Source organism: Tyto alba, unplaced genomic scaffold (genome assembly GCF_018691265.1).
Source record: "Tyto alba isolate M040663 unplaced genomic scaffold, T.alba_DEE_v4.0 Super-Scaffold_23, whole genome shotgun sequence".
NCBI lineage: Eukaryota > Metazoa > Chordata > Aves > Strigiformes > Tytonidae > Tyto > Tyto alba.
The window spans coordinates 26,571,311-26,586,995 of NW_024881297.1; the positions used below are offsets into that span (position 1 = coordinate 26,571,311).

General features: G+C 37.2%; 1 protein-coding gene across 3 annotated transcripts in view; it reads left to right on the forward strand.

Moving 5' to 3' along the window:
- Window positions 1-15,685, forward strand: part of TBCK (TBC1 domain containing kinase) — a 108,773-nt gene that overhangs the window by 75,689 nt on the left and 17,399 nt on the right. For all 3 annotated transcript variants that reach the window (XM_042796258.1, XM_042796257.1, XM_042796259.1), the window contains one exon: window positions 12,997-13,172. In XM_042796258.1, coding sequence (XP_042652192.1) covers window positions 12,997-13,172 — 176 coding nt within the window. The remainder of the gene's footprint in view (window positions 1-12,996; window positions 13,173-15,685) is intronic.

Here is a 15,685-nt window from a genome sequence, read left to right on the forward strand (position 1 = left end):
CACAAATGCAAGGCTCCAAGTGCTAGATGTGCAAATGAAAAACAAAGGGAAACTCCAAAGAGCTTACAGAATTTAAGAGAAAGTAATAGAGGGATGTAGAAAGGCAATTGGAAAGAAGAATTAAATGTAAGGAGAATGCTGGTGCTTGTCATACAGGAATTGTAGCCAACACAACTGCTGATGTGCTGTTGTAGAGCTGTGTACAGAAACTTTCGGAAGGAGCTTAGGGCTGCACATTCATAGAATAATTCAGATAGGACCTTAGGAAGTCATCTGGTACAGATTCCTGTGGAAAACAGTCCCAACACTGAATTCAGATGGGGTTGTCCAGGGCTTTGTTCTGTCAAATCATGAAAACTTCTAAGATTATGCAGTCTCTCTTGGCAGCCTGACAATGTGAACAGTGAAAATGTTTTTGTGTATGTGCTAGCTTTTCTTAAAGTTATCCCAACAAGAAAGTAAGAAGACAAGTCTCCTCAGTTCTAAGGGTGTGCTTGTGCCTTTCTGTGTCTAAGTAACAGTGAAGGGATTTGGAAATAGCAAGAAGAGAGACAAGAGAAAATAGCAGTTGTCTACTGAACTGGTAAATAGAACAAAGAGTTGTATTTGTAGCAGGGATAATAATCCAATATTTTGGGTCAAGCAAAGTTTCCTTCAGTGTTTTTCGATTTCCTGAGAAATTTTTGGTGTGCTTTTTTTTTTTACTGATAGTAATTTTATTTTCATAGCAGAAGTTGTGTTTGTTTATAATGCCAGTAACTAGGCTCATCCATCTCACAATTTCCAAGAAATTAAGCTAATGTTTTTGGTATGTTACAGAGAAGAAGAATAAATACCATATCTTCTATTGCCTTCTCTTTCATTTCTACTTCTCCCTGCTTAACAGCAAAGCACTTCACTTACTGCAGCGTAACTGACGGTTTAACTTTTGAAGCTCAGGTGTATTAGATGTTTTGGATACTGCTGTAGGTGTCTTTTAGCTCATCATATAGAGTAGCACGATATGATTTATACAGAAGTACGTGAATATATTCGGGCTTTTTGTGTAGCAAAGAGGAAGCTGATCTCATGGACACCTGAATGACAAGGAAGCCAATTCATAAGTGATATCCTACAAATGTGTTTGCTCTCATGCTGTACTTTGGCATGTCAGATTTTGAGACAGAAGCATATACAAGTCAAGCATGTTACGGTTCTGTCAGGAGCAGTACTTCAGACTTCGAATATTCTGTGTAACACGAGCCACTAATGAGCTACCTCTCACTTGTAACCAGTTCTGCATTTCTGGATATTTGTTTTTATAAGATGACACTTCTCAAGGGTTTGAGCAACGTTGATTAAAAAAAATTTGAAATTATTGGTGAAATACACTATTTAAACCGAGAGATGTTGTGTTTTGGTTTCTTAATCCTGGAACTATCTATCTCTCTCTTCAGACATGTACTCTGCTGGTGTTTGCTGCCATGGGGAGACTTCTTCCTACTTGAAAGCAGTGGATGTCATTTAATTTTTTAGTACACACAGTAGCCTTTAATGGATTTTTAAAGCACCATTGTGTCCTTGCTGGTCAGTCAAGCTCTTAAAAAATTATTTTGCTGTTTCCCCACCTATTTAGTTGGTCATTATTTGGACAAGCACTTTGCACTACTTTTGCATCTCCAGTTTTATACTTGTGCGTCACCTCTGTATTTGAGGGTGGGGAGGGTAGGAAACAATTCCTTTGTAAACAAAACCGTGGGTTTGCTTCTGAAGGTAGTTTAGGATTTCTTGAAACATTAAGTATTTAGTGTATTTAATTTTAAACACCAGCTGTCTTCTAATCTTATATTTGTATTTTCCTACTAAGCTGCTTCAGTTTGTTTCTTAAGTGCTTTTTATTGGCTACTCAAATATTTGTGTGTATCTGCATGTTATGGTGTTTTGGTTAATAATAACACAAGTATTTGCCCCTGGGTGAGCACTTTTTTCCCTAAATCAGCAGCCTGTAAAACAAAACTATTTTGACTCTATCACTAGCATTGCTTAGTTTTAATTTTAGTTGCATTTATTTGCAACTTCATAGATCGACTTGGGTGCTCTCTTCCCTCCTAGACTTGTGCGTTGCTTAATCTTTTACTCTCTCAGCCAGTAAGCATATTTCTACTGTGATAAAATCTCAAGGAGGAAATAGCTTCAGAGAGAATGAATGTACATCTTAAGTGGTTTTGCATGTTTATTTTGAGAAAGATAAAATGTCAAAACTAAGAACAGAAAAACCCCTTTAAATTTACTACTGATTTTTAGTAAACTCTACACAAATTTGACTCTGTAATTTTTTTATTGACTAGTACACTGTTGGTTTTTTTTTTTCCTTACTCTTCCTGAAGCTTAACTTCATACCCCGAAAGCTCCGAAAGTGAGGGTTTTTTGAATAACCGGTATTCAGAGTTGTGTTTCTCTGTTTTTCTGATTGTAGCTGCCAACAGCCTGAGCGAACAGTTGGGTTGGTCATTTTTGAGAGGAGTTGGTTGAAATACACTTTTTAAGTCACGCTTCTGTGAGTGAATAAACAATTCACTGTTTAATTAGGCGTGTCATCATCTCAGCACATCATGACAAATATTTTCAAGAACTGTTGAAAACTTTAAAACTTTCTCTGTGTATTTGTTAGGTTTTCAAAGGTTTTTTGATATTGATAAACCAGGCAGCCAGCAACCAAAAAGTGGGGAGTGTAAGGAAAACTCTGCTTCCAGTGCTTTGTTTCTGCAGATTAGATTAGCTGAAGGAAGCCTATTTTAGCACTTTGTTTACTCTGCTTGGTTTCAAAAATGTGAATATACTTTCTTATGTTTTAGGACTTCTTCTGATACAAGATAAGGCATTAAACCAATTACCAGAGTAGATAAAACAAGAAGTGCATGTCTTAGGAAATATCTGAACTTGAATGTTAGTTCAAGAGTCTAATGAATGTTGTGGTTGTGTTTTAAAGTTGTAATATAAATAGCAATTATTTTAATTGAATGTAAACTCATTGGAACAAATATGCTGTGTTTTTTCCTTAGTTGAGGTATAATTAAAGGAGTGTGTTTATAATAATCTAAATATTATTTATATGAGACTTTAATACTTTTAGACACTCAGATCATATTTAAGGACTGTAAACATATTTTGTACAAGCTTGGTTTCTGAGTCTCCCTGGGACGTGTTTGTCTACTATGAATGTAAATGGGCAGTCAGAGCAGCCAGAGCACTCTGCTGCAGCCTTAGGCTCAGGTTCTGGATTCACTGATTGTCCATCAGGTCCTTCCTCCCAAGCCTTTGTGATTATACCCACTTTGAAGTTGAAAACTAAATGTATTTGACCTTTTTGACTTCCCACAATTGGGATTCCAGGACTGATTAGCAAATGTGTGTGGGGGGGGTGTAATTATAGCTGTAAAATTAATTTAAAAAAAAACAACACCAGAAACCAAAAAAAAAGCTAGCCGGTTCTCTCTCACTGCACCTTGTGGGAGTGTTCTTTTTACAGGGGGGGTTGTGGTGTGTGTTCGGATTTGGAAATTGTTTTGAAATCAGATTCTAGGTTTGATAGCCTTTCGTCAATTAAATATTAGGAGTTTAATTTTTTTCTTGTTCAGTTTTGCTATATTACTGGGGAAAATAAATTTACTTTAAAAAATTTGAAGCGGTAGCCACTCTATGACAGAATAAGGAAAATGACAGCTATCACCACCACCCTTTCAGATGTGAAAGTTGTTGACAAATGAGCTGTTTACAAGATGAAGGATTGGGGCCTTAATAAAATAGTTAACACAACAGAACACTTCCTTCAAGTTTACTACAGCTGTTAAATAGTTTGGATTTGAGCCAACTCTGTTTTTCCCTTCTGTGCCCAATCTTGGTCCCTGTGAGAAGGTGTTGTCTGAAATGCATATGGTATCACTGGTAACATAATCTGAGGTCAGTCCTTGCTAAGGTCAATTATTGGAATATTGAAATGAAAACAGAGGAAAACCAGGATTTCCAATGTCTTTCTGGTCAGTGTGACATCTGCCCAGCCGTGTCAATGCTCAGCTGTAGCTGGCGGCATGAATCTGAGCTCTGCCAAGCAGAACTGTGGTTTTCACCTGTGCTTTTTCCATAGGCATTGGTTGATGTCTGTTTTCCTTACTGATTACTGGTGAGTGATCTCTGTGGTGTGTGAGCTGTATGGTTTCATTCTGGAGAACTTGTTTGTGCAAATGTTTCTTTCCCCAAGTACAGCTGGAGCAAAGCCCTATGTTATAACTAAGTCTTAGCAAGGAGAAATTTGCTTTCTCTCACTGAGGAGTAGTACCAGTAAGCTATTTTTCAAACATGCTTTTTTTTTTTTTTTTTTAAATGCACATCCAGTGCATGGAGAATGGTACGCAATAGTTACACACCTCAGTGTTTTAATAGTTTCACTGGTAATTATTTATTGGCTTGCTGACAATATGATATAAAGTTAACAATTTGTGAAGGATGCTTTAGAATTTTCTCCTGAAAAATACATCAGGGGATCAGCTTGCAAGCTCCTAAGAGCACAATTTCAAGCTGTAATGGTCCTGAATTACAAGCTGGGTGGCGGGCTGAAAACAGTGTTGTCACTTTGTTTGTTTTCACATGTTTTAGCAGTGAGTCTGGCCCTCTGAGAGGGAGGACTGCAGTAGAAATAAGTCTTTTTTGGCAACCAATATAAATACTTGGTGTGGTTTCCTGGGTGACAGTTTTATTTCATACTTTTGTTAAATAATCCATATTTTCTCAAAAAGATAGTGGTCTGTGTCTAGAAAAAAAAAAAAAAAAAGGCAGTGCAGTGTGTATTGGAATTCGTTTTAGGAAAGAAAGTAACACTCAGAATAAACCACTGAGTGTGCTGAAAATGCTTTAGGACCAGCACAGATCTAAAAAGATTAATACTTTATTCAGTTCCTGATAAGCACAATTAGACACTGCAGGGAGAAATGATCCACTTGGTATTACTTTTTTTTATGTGTGTGCTTGTAGCATTAGAAGGCAATGGAGTTTGGGAGAAATTTTTGAAGTTGACTTTTGGAGAAGTAAACTCAAGGATCTTGGTAGTTTCTGTCACACACAAATATGCTTAGGTGCACAGACATAGGTGCCTCCTGCCACTCACAGCAACTCTCATTCCAGCATGCACTAAGTCCTGTGTATGCCATATATTGCTGCTGTGAAAGTTATGTCTTGGAGCACACTGCTGTGTAACAGTGCTATTGAGAAAATACGATACAAATGAATTTTCTTGACATGCGGAAGGGGTGTATTATGTCTGAGATACTTATTTCTATCAAAGTCCTAAGGTGTTTTTTCTCCCTACTCCCCAATCCTCTGTTCTACCCTATTCTTTTTTTCTATACAGGTCTCTATAGGAGCCCACCTTAGGCTAACCTTTAATCCAGGATCCCCTTGCATGCCTCTCTTAATGCACCTCGGGCCACGCTAGGTGCTGTGAGTTTTCTCAGCTGAGTCACGCTGTGATGTTGTTATAATCTGACTTCAGTAGGAAGTGCAGTGGGGGGATGAAGGCTTTCCTGAAGGCAGCTCTCTTGCCTGGTGCTGTTGCTGCATTGTTGCAGTTTATAGTTTAGGACAAACCAGCTGGTGGCCTATGTGATCATGTCAGCATCATTTTAATCTTCTAGTAAAATTGTTATTGCTATGTGTATACATTTTCTCATCTGCCATTTTTACCAGTGGAAGATCTGATTTTCAAATATATGTGACAGCTTAACTAGAAGAAAGAGCGCATACTGATTGCGAAGTTGAACCTCCAGCAAAAGTTAGTCACGGAGCCCATCCTACAAATGTGGATGAACATGTTTTAGGTTGAGGGACAAATGTTTCTGTTGATGCTGAAATGATGATTTACGTATATCTCACCAAAGCCTGGGCCCAGGTTTCTAAAATGAGCAGAGTGGTACAGAAATCCAAGGAGATTGATATGAAAAGCATGTATACGTACAATTTACAGGGTAACTGTCTGGCTAACTGTATTTTCAAACTTTTTGACAATTACTCAAACTCAACACTCCTCTTAGTAGTCACCAGTTAAGGTAGATCCTTAACAGTATGTTTTGATCTTTGACAGGCTTCACAGTGGTAAATAACTGAAAATGTCCCAGAGCTGTGCTGCAATTGTTATGCCAGTTCAGAAAACAGGAACGGTGGATAAATACCAACTACAGTTGAATCCTGAAAAAAGCTGGATTGTCCAAATCCAAGGTCTCTGACATCAAGTGACAGAGGTGGTGACATTGTGAGGGGAAGAAAATTCCTCTTCCAGTTGCAGTTTGCATTGAGAGGTGATATTAAATTGTTGGTTTTGTTTTTAAAGAGGGCAAGGAAATCTCTGACAGTTTGTATTCATAAGATTCTGTAATATATTTTTTCTCAAAGCAAAGTAATATAATTTCTTGTCAAGGAGAGAGAGCATCTATCAGGAGGGAAAAACAGGCACTGATGGAAAGTGAGGAAGGCTTGCAAGATCATTCTTGCTGCTTCTTTTATTTCAAGTTTTATTTCATGTTAAATCATATAGTGGGTTTTTTCAGGCACAACTTGATTACAGCTCAGCTTTATATTTTAAAATGGTTCCCTGCAGTTGTGAGAAGTGTTTACCTGTATTATCGTTTCAGAGGCAATAACTAATGAGACTTGGCAGCATGTCTGCCTAGCTGCATGCAGAAAATAACTGCTCTGCTGACTCAGCTTATTCACTCAATGATGTCATTCCACAGAGAAAGAGAGAGAGGTTTCCTTAATAACGAGCTACTTCAGTAAGCAGAGCTCACTTAGATTTTTGTAGACTGCCTGCAGTAGTGTACAAAGACATTTGGAGGATGTTTATGAATAACAACTGGCTAAAAGTTGCTGTTTGCATACTCACTAAGGCGTGGGCTCTAGAGCAGGGGGCTCTGGGGTGGAGGGAGTGGAAGAGTACAGCTTGCAAAAGGTACTTCTAAATTAAATTGAGCAAAGTTAATAAATAGGAAGTAGAGGGAGGTAGGGAGCACAGAGAAGGGAGGCACCAATGTCTCGGCTTGGAAATAGAAGCAGCAGAATATGATGGTGAGGGAACACTGAATCGGAAATGTAAGAATGAGTTTGGTAGAGAGGTCGCATAGGGAACAGTGGTTCTCAATGCACTGTTTTCAAGCACTTTGAAAAATTTTAGAAAACAGTTCCTAAAATCTGAAAGTTTGGCTGTTCCTCCTTTATAAGTAGTCCTAATTGAACAAACAACAAACAAAATCTACTGAAGCTTTTTTGCATGACCCTTTGCTAATAATGATCATTAAAAATAGTGGGGGAGCAGAGGGGACGGGGAGAAGAGGGGACAGGGATTAGGGAGTGTGTCAAGATGTGTATTCCTTTTTGTTTATTTATGATCATTAGAATATTTCCCTGCCTGTATAGGCCTCTTTCTTTCAGTGGATTTAAGCACCATTCTTTCTCAGTCAGTACAGGAGTTAAGTACTTTTCGCTTCTCAGGCCATCAGAAGTCAAGGGAGCAATGGGAGTCATTCTATTTGTTTAAAAACAAACAAACAAAAACACCCCACCAAAAATAAACATGTAAAGAACAATGCTCCTAGGGGATTAAGTGCTGCCTTCATCTAGTTAATTATGAAGGATATAAACAGAAACATTTTCAGGAAAATACTAAGTGCAAACACACTGGTAATGATTGGTTTCAGTCATAAAATCTTTTTAGATGATGCAGCTAAAATCCACTGTTCTTATTTGGTTTTGTTTTCAGATACTTCCTGAAAACTGATTCTGCCTGTCATGGAAACTGCTTTTCTGATAAAAGCACAGTAGCAGTGTCGTTGACTACAAATCTGTCCTAAAGTGTCCTGTTCTTGCTTGCTGCTCTCCTTTTCTACCAGTTGTTTTCATCTGACTGCTATATTTCAATTAGTTTAAAATAGTGCTATTCTATACAAATGTATTTATCCCAAAGCTTATATGATGGCACCATGATATTGAGTATTATATTTAGGTAAAACTCACTGTAAAAAATACACAAGCTTTCTTCCATTATGGTTATTTAAAGGGAAAACAAGCACAAGCAGCAATGTCTTCACTACAAACTAGTGTGACCCCTGATTCGGAGTTGCACCTGTTTGTGGTGGTTGTGTGAATCTGCTTTTGTCTCTTTATGAACAATTCTTTAGAAATCTCTTAAAACCATTATCTTCTAAGCGGTTTTTAAAATGTTTTTGTTGTCTTATTCCTAGATATGCATGCATTCATTGATTTCAAAACAAAACACTATGTCCCAAAAATATGGAATGACATCCTCCATGAAGCATGTTCCTTTCTGAAGGACTTTGATGCTTTGAATAGACTATTTTACTTGAACCCCAGATTTTAATTATGTTGACTTTTGGGCTGAAATTCCTTCTGTATTAAATTTGCTGCAGTAAGTTTTGCCAACTTCAAAGACAAAAGGGGGGAAACCCTGCTTCTACTCAGATAAAGCTATCCTTTCCATGGATAAAAAGTTGCTTTATAGCTCCTGCGTTTATCAGATGGGACTGTTAAGTTCAGGTTCATTTAATAGCCAGGGTGAAATGCCTGTAAGAGATTATAGGCTAATGGAAAAATAGATAGGAGCTGCGATTGTGCTAGCCTCATGTTCTGGAGTGCTTTAATCTTTCTGAAGCTTGACTTCTAATTTGAGAACGCTTAAGCAGCTTTAATTCCTAATATTAAAAAAAAAAAAATTCTTAATGTCTATTTCTTCTTATTAAGAGCAGTAAATGCATATGGCTTAGCAATTCCCAGGCCTATTTGAAAATTAATGGGGTGAGAAGAATAAGTACTTTGAAAGTAAAGAATTTAGGGTGTTGTCAGAGAAACTTCTGGGAGGCAAGTAGACCTCAGACTTCATCTTAAGAAATCTCTTTCCTATTATCAACCTGCTGATTAAGCAGTCTTCCTTGATGAACAACTTATATCTGACTAGTCTAAAGCAAGATTCATGCTTGAAGTTAGAATATGCTAGTCAGTCTCTTTTCTTTACAGGAAAACAGGTGAAGCAACTGCTGTAGTCGGTATGCAATTTCTGACACTATCTCTAAAACCATGAGTGCTACTCAAGTGTGTAACTGGACTTTTAACTACCATCTGGCACTGTGCTTAAAGTGAAGCTTTTGCCTTTTAAGAAAGAGTAATGGATTTTTTTAGAAATTATGTACTACATCCCGTCTGCTGAATTAGACAAAACTGTATAAACAAAAGTAGGAAGTGGTTGTGTAATTAAGAGTCCATCATAATGAAAATATTTCTCCAGAAGACTTAATTCAGGCCATTTCAGCCATCTTCACTGGCATAGCCCACATTTATAATGCCTGACTTTGATACCTGAGTGTTTATTATTATCTGTAATTGTCTGACCTTGCTTCAAGGATTGAACTCTTTTTTTTCAGTGGACTTGCTTCCCTTCCCTCCTCGATGCTGCTCCACAAACATTCGCCTGAGGAGGGTGTAGGAATGTCAGCCAGTTGTAGTTATCAGGCAAATTAAGCTGTCTCAGCCAAATGTGTATTTATGTAATCATTACTCTTTCTGCATTACTGCCTGCCTTTCTTGGATATTGCAAACGTGTCTGCTGTGAATGCCCTAGACACAGACCGCTGAATTCGTTTGGCAAGGCTGAAGTTTGAGACGAGTTTGTCTTTGTCCTTCTTCCTCCTCCCCCCCCTTTGATGCTCTTCATTTCCTTGGAGTCCTCTTGGGGAAATCCAGCTGCTCAACTGGGAGTTGGCAGTGCCCTCTGTCACACTGTTATTTTTATGGAAACAGGTCTCCTTTGAGTATTGGCTATTCTCTTGAAACAAATAATATGTTATCCAGAAAATCAAGCATTTTTCTGATTATAAAGTGTCTTGACCTCTATTATTCTTAACTTGGGAAGAAATTATGTGCTGAGACTAGCAATTTGTAAGTTCTTTTGTTTTAAATACTATCATATACAATGGAAAAGGCAGTTTGGTGGGCTGATATATTCCCTGAAGTATAATTACCAATTTTGTTTGTAATTTTTGATAGCCTGCTTTACAGTGAAGGCATTTTGAACTGCAGAAGGACTGTCGAAGAAGTCTTTTTTTTTTTTTTTTTTTTCCCCTGGGACATAACTGAGGAGAATATGTGTATGCCTCTGTTCTCTCAACCTGGAATAGTCCACAGATTAAATGAGAAACTGGTATGTTTAGAAATGGAAGCAAAAGCTGGAACTAAGTCAGTTGGGCTAATGCTAATTAGTAATGCCTCCATTTCCTCCCGTGTGTTACTCCTGTTCTCTTGAATTTTTTTTCATGGGCTGTAAGCACATAGTGTCTTGAATCAGTGTGATCACTGCAATCTAAAACAAGAGGACAGAAATGGATTAATTTGAAAAATTGCTAGTGTGACACTCTTAGAAAGACTTACAATTTGACTGGTATAGACTCATTCTCAAAGGCAATACACAGTAATGTTCCGTTCTTATTTTTCCACTTCCTGTAGTCCATCTCTGTATGCTTGTGCTCGTGTTCTGAACAACTGCAGAGTTCACAGGTAAATCTTCATGATGAAGCAGTTGGCTATTTCAATAATATAGGTATTCTTCCTCAAGAATAAGACATCAAAACAGTCTGAAGATCTTTCAGATGATGCCCCCTGTAATGAATCCTAGTTATTTTGTTTGTTCCTGCTCCTGACAAGCCAGAATAACTCACTAGAAACAGCTGTGGACTTCGTTATAAGCAGCTTTTGCCTCTATTTGACCTCCTGCTCAAGAGGAGTGCAGTGGTTGCACAAAACAAGCCAGTTCTGTCCTAAAGTGACTAAGCTCTGTAAGTGTATCTTTGACATAATGTAACGCTGAAACAAAAAAAGGCCCAAACAATAGGCCTCAAACCAAAGTTGACTTCTGAGTGAATTCCCCGACCAGCAACCAGCATCTTATCAGCGTGAAATGCAACCCTGGGAACAATCCCTGGAAACTATAAGTAAACAACAGGAAGTAACTATAAATGCCAAACGTAAAGAAAAATGGAGACTCCTCAGACGTGCCCGGATCCTGGCCAGATCCGGACACGCCTGAGTGAGGCATATCAATCTACCAGATATCTCCTGTGCATTTTGTATATAGACTTGTTTGTTAAACTGTATAAAAGCCGGGCCCTCTCACAGCACAGACGGAGACCTCACCTACGAGCGGACACACTGTGTGAGACTTCCCAATTGCCGGGAAAGGCTCTGCGACCCTTCGCTGTGACGGGGCTCCCCAGCTGATGCACGGGTCGGGGTGATGGTAAAGTAGGAGGGCAATTGGTGATGTACCTTTCTTAATCACTATAGCTAGCTTTATGTAGTAATGACTAGGTGCGTTACCTTGCTTATTCTTTCTGCTGCTTTAAACTAAAGTAAAATAAGCCTATTTCTTTAGCTTGGTGTCTGTGTCCTCTGTGTTAACCCCGTCAATTGGCAAAACAAACTCTTGCAGTAAGTTGAATTTTTTTGCATATGTAACCACCCTGTTAACTCTGTATCTGATGGATTAAAGCATAGTGAAAGCAAGCTGCCTTAAAATTTACTTGTGATTTTTTTTCAGATTGAGGCAATGGCACCAACAGAAAAAAAAAAAATCTTGCTGCAGAAGACTATAGGTGTAATTTATTAACTCCTCTAGCACCATGGTGCATGCTAATGTATTTTTAATTACATAACATATGAAAGTTTTTAAAAATAAGTGCTTTCAATGCTTAATTGAAGTGATATGAGGAACTTTTAGGCAGCTACCATTCTGGAAATTCTGCCAGGGTAGCTAAGAGATTAAAGGAAAAAGTCTTATGTTTGCATACGTAATAATAGGAAAAGTGACTGTAGCAGTCCTTTAACTTTTAGATCTTCAAAAAGGCTTTGCAAACCTGATGTTCCCAAGAACAGAAGCCTAGGGCATGCCACAGATCTTTTTACCTATTGTTTGTAAAGAATCAAAGTCTGACCTTCTTGAACAATCTGGATGTTTCCTTCTTGCTTTATTTTGAGTGAGTCAGGCTAATTCTTTTGGGTGAAAGTGTAGTTGTAATGGCACTTAAAAGTTTCAGCAGATTAGTATGTGTTGGTAATTAATGAAAATACAGGATTTCTGCATTCTCTATTATTCAAAAAAATAGGGAGGGATTTTGGTGTGGGGTTTTGTGTTTTTTTTGTTTTTTTTTTTTTTTTTGCCTTATTTAGATATGCATGAGCTTTTAATGTAAAATGAAGAAATGCTAGCGCTTAGGGATATTTCTGAGAGAATTCACAATTAAGGCTTTCTTATGAAAAACAATTTAAGTGTTATCAAACTACCTGCTTGAGTACTACCAGATGTGCGGTGTTGTGTGTTGTATTGTCATCTGTCCTGTCCTCCAACACTAGGGAACACATTTGCTGGGTTATAATACAGGACTATTACATTTCTGGTGTCCTGGTTTGTGCCTAGTCTTCCAGCTGAGGTAATGCCTGGTGTTTAGATAGCTTTGTATCTTACAGAGGATTCCCTGAAGTTTCTGTACCGAATCTTCAATTGCTAACTTTCTTTCCTGCTCCAAGCATGTCTCCTTTCAGAGAATGCTTTCTAGCCAATTTGCTTAATTTCTGATGCTGAGAAACATTCTGTGCGTTTTGTGACCCACCTCAGCCACAGTGAATAATTTGTTAAAAAATCACAAACTAAAATAGTTTTTACAGATTGTCAAACAATTTTAATTTTTAACTTCATGAGAAAATAGGGCTATAATTGACAGCCATTTGACACTGCTTTGGAGCTTTTCTGTATGGATAGATAAACTGAGACTAGTTCAAAGTTATAAGGAAAAGATCTGTTTCTGTCTAACTGGGTTGTTACACTTTGAGGCTGTCAAGTAAGTAGAAGTTTCAAAGAAGAACCATGTCTCTAATTCTATCACCGCTAATATTAATTTTCACCTTTAAAAGTCTAGGGATTCCATCAAGTTGGATGACCTGAAGGCAGAGGTGTCACCACGGATTTCAGCAGAAGATCTGATTGATTTTTGTGAGTTGACAGGATCTAGCCATTCCAAAACACCTGTGAAGAAAACAAAGTCTAGCAAGCCAAAGCTGCTGGTGGTGGACATTCGTAACAGCGACGAGTATCCTTAAAATCTGAGTGCGAGTCTTGCCAAATCATGCTTGTATCAATTACTTCTTCATTATTTGCAGAAACTGAGATGTTAGAATAGTAAACAATGGGAAACAATGTGGTAGAAATACAGTGGAAGGACCAAACACAGATTTTTTTTTTTGTCATGGAGAGGCCTGTCTTGCAGAGAAGAGAACAAATGTATTTTTGCCTTTCCATTTTAAGCTGTGAAACCACTTTGTACCAGTAGTATGAGTGCTTTAATGCTACTTCTTTTGTATGACAGGTGTTGTCAGGAGACCTTCCCCACTTAATATGTCCGATGTTTTGGAAGGGTTTGAGGATTTCCAATTAAGTGCAAGGGAGATAGAGTTACTAACTCATGTGCTTTGCCAATCCCTCAGTGAAAAAGCAATTCCTACTGCTTTCTTGCTTATTGTCAGGTAATGCAGCCGTATGTTTGTTCTAACTTATGTCCTCTAGTTAGTTTATAATCAGAAAAGCCCTAAAGGTATCTTGAAGCTATATTTTTATCAGGGTTGCTACCCTGTCTACACCTCACTCATTTGTTCTTCTCCAAATACATAGTTTTTTGCATGTGGAGTATTTTTTTAGTTGTTCTTCTGAAGTAGTGTAGTTGCGGGGCTGGGTTTGATTGGGATTTGGAAGAGGGAGTCCTTCTTACACATCTTTGTCCACAGCCATCTGAAAGTGGGAATAATGATAAGATTTTATTAGAGGTAACTCTGAATGCTATGCCAAGTATTTGATAATATATTTGTTATTGGTTTGTATCATTTTTTAAATATTGCTCCTTTCATAATAACAGAAGTGATGGTAGATAGTTTTTTTTGTAGTAGATGTACTCTTAGCTTGCTGTGTCACAAGCTATAATTCCTCATGGGCAAGCAATACTAAATAGAAAAATAACAAAAGAATAATGAGTTGTAGTCCACCTTTTACTTTGAGAAAGGATGATTGTTCCTTTTATATACGCCTGGCTTGTTCTTAAAGATGTCCAGTGATAGGGATTCAAGAGGCTCCCAACATCTTTGCCATTAGAAAAGATCTTCCATATCTAATGCATGCTACTGACATACTGCATGTGTATTAGAAAAGTGTAAATTGTAAACAGTGAAGTGAATGGTGGATCAGTGCCAATATTTGGGCTCAAATATGTAGTAAAAATTTGAATAAATGATGTTTTAACCTCATTTTTTTCATCTAGTTTGCACTTTAAAGGTAATTATATATTCAGAAAGAAACTGCCACTAACATTTTTCTCTATTAAATATTTAACAATATTTATGACAAAGTATGATAAAATAGAAAAAAAAATATTATTTTTACTATGTAGAGGTAAAGTTATTATTTACATAGTAAACAGAATAGTATAATTGAAATATTCTAAATTAAAGTTGTTATTTTCAAGGAATTACAATTTTATTGTATGCCAAACTTGAACTTGTAATATGATCAGCTGTGTAGATAAAACAGAATGGTGAAAGGAATGCAAAAAAGTAATTTTTCTTTTGCTTACATGTATTAATTTAATGCATCAGTTAAGGATAACAATTAAGTAGAGATTCATGTGTCTGAGTAGTTTGACTCTTTATGTTTTAGGTTCCAGCAGCTTCTTTATTTCTGGATCTAAATTGTTGAAAATGTGGTCTTCTGTATTCAGAAAACAGTAAAAATGCAAGCTATTTTCTGAGAGATAATTTCTTCATCAAGGGATATTTTTTTTTTCCTCCAGTTTAAAAGAGAAGTCTCTGGAATTAAAAACTATAAGAGGTTATTGTTACTGCATAGAAAGCTTTGATACTACAGAGTTTAATAATGTTTCTGTTTCTACATGCATCATTCTATTATTAATTATTTAAGCTAATTCCTAGAAATCAAGGAGAAAGCAGAAGGAGAGCAAGTAATATAAAATGCCTAGGCTACAATCATTACACTGAAAGGCTATTATCTGTGTACAGTAATGGATTTATTTATACTATAATCAGGATCAAAGGCAAGGTGTTTGCTTAAATGTTTCTTATAGCTTTACTAATAGCTTGATAATGGGTTCTACTCTACTGTCATACTAATCCTATTCTACTCTGGCAGAGTGGATTCAAAATTTCATTTATTTTTAAAATCATTTGACTGTGATGAAGTGGTTTTATGAGGCTGTCTTTCATATTACAAAATTTTAATCAGGCTTTCCATTTATATTTCTTGAATGAGAAGGCATGCTGGAGGGACAAAATCTCCATAGCTTGAACAGTGCACTGTAATCACTGCTGCTGCTGTTCTGGTCTGGTTGGAATTTATGGTAGACTAACATGTCCTGTCCTTTACGTAATGGGTGGACGTAAATCCTGATACCCGTCTGGTATTAGGAAGTAGGCGATGTCAGTATTAGAAAGGCAGCCTGTTAGGTAGTAAAATTACCCCTTAAGTGAGTTGATTTGTATGTCAGTTGTAGAAGAAAACATATGGTATCTAGAAAGCTATTAAACTATCATCAGTTCTGAA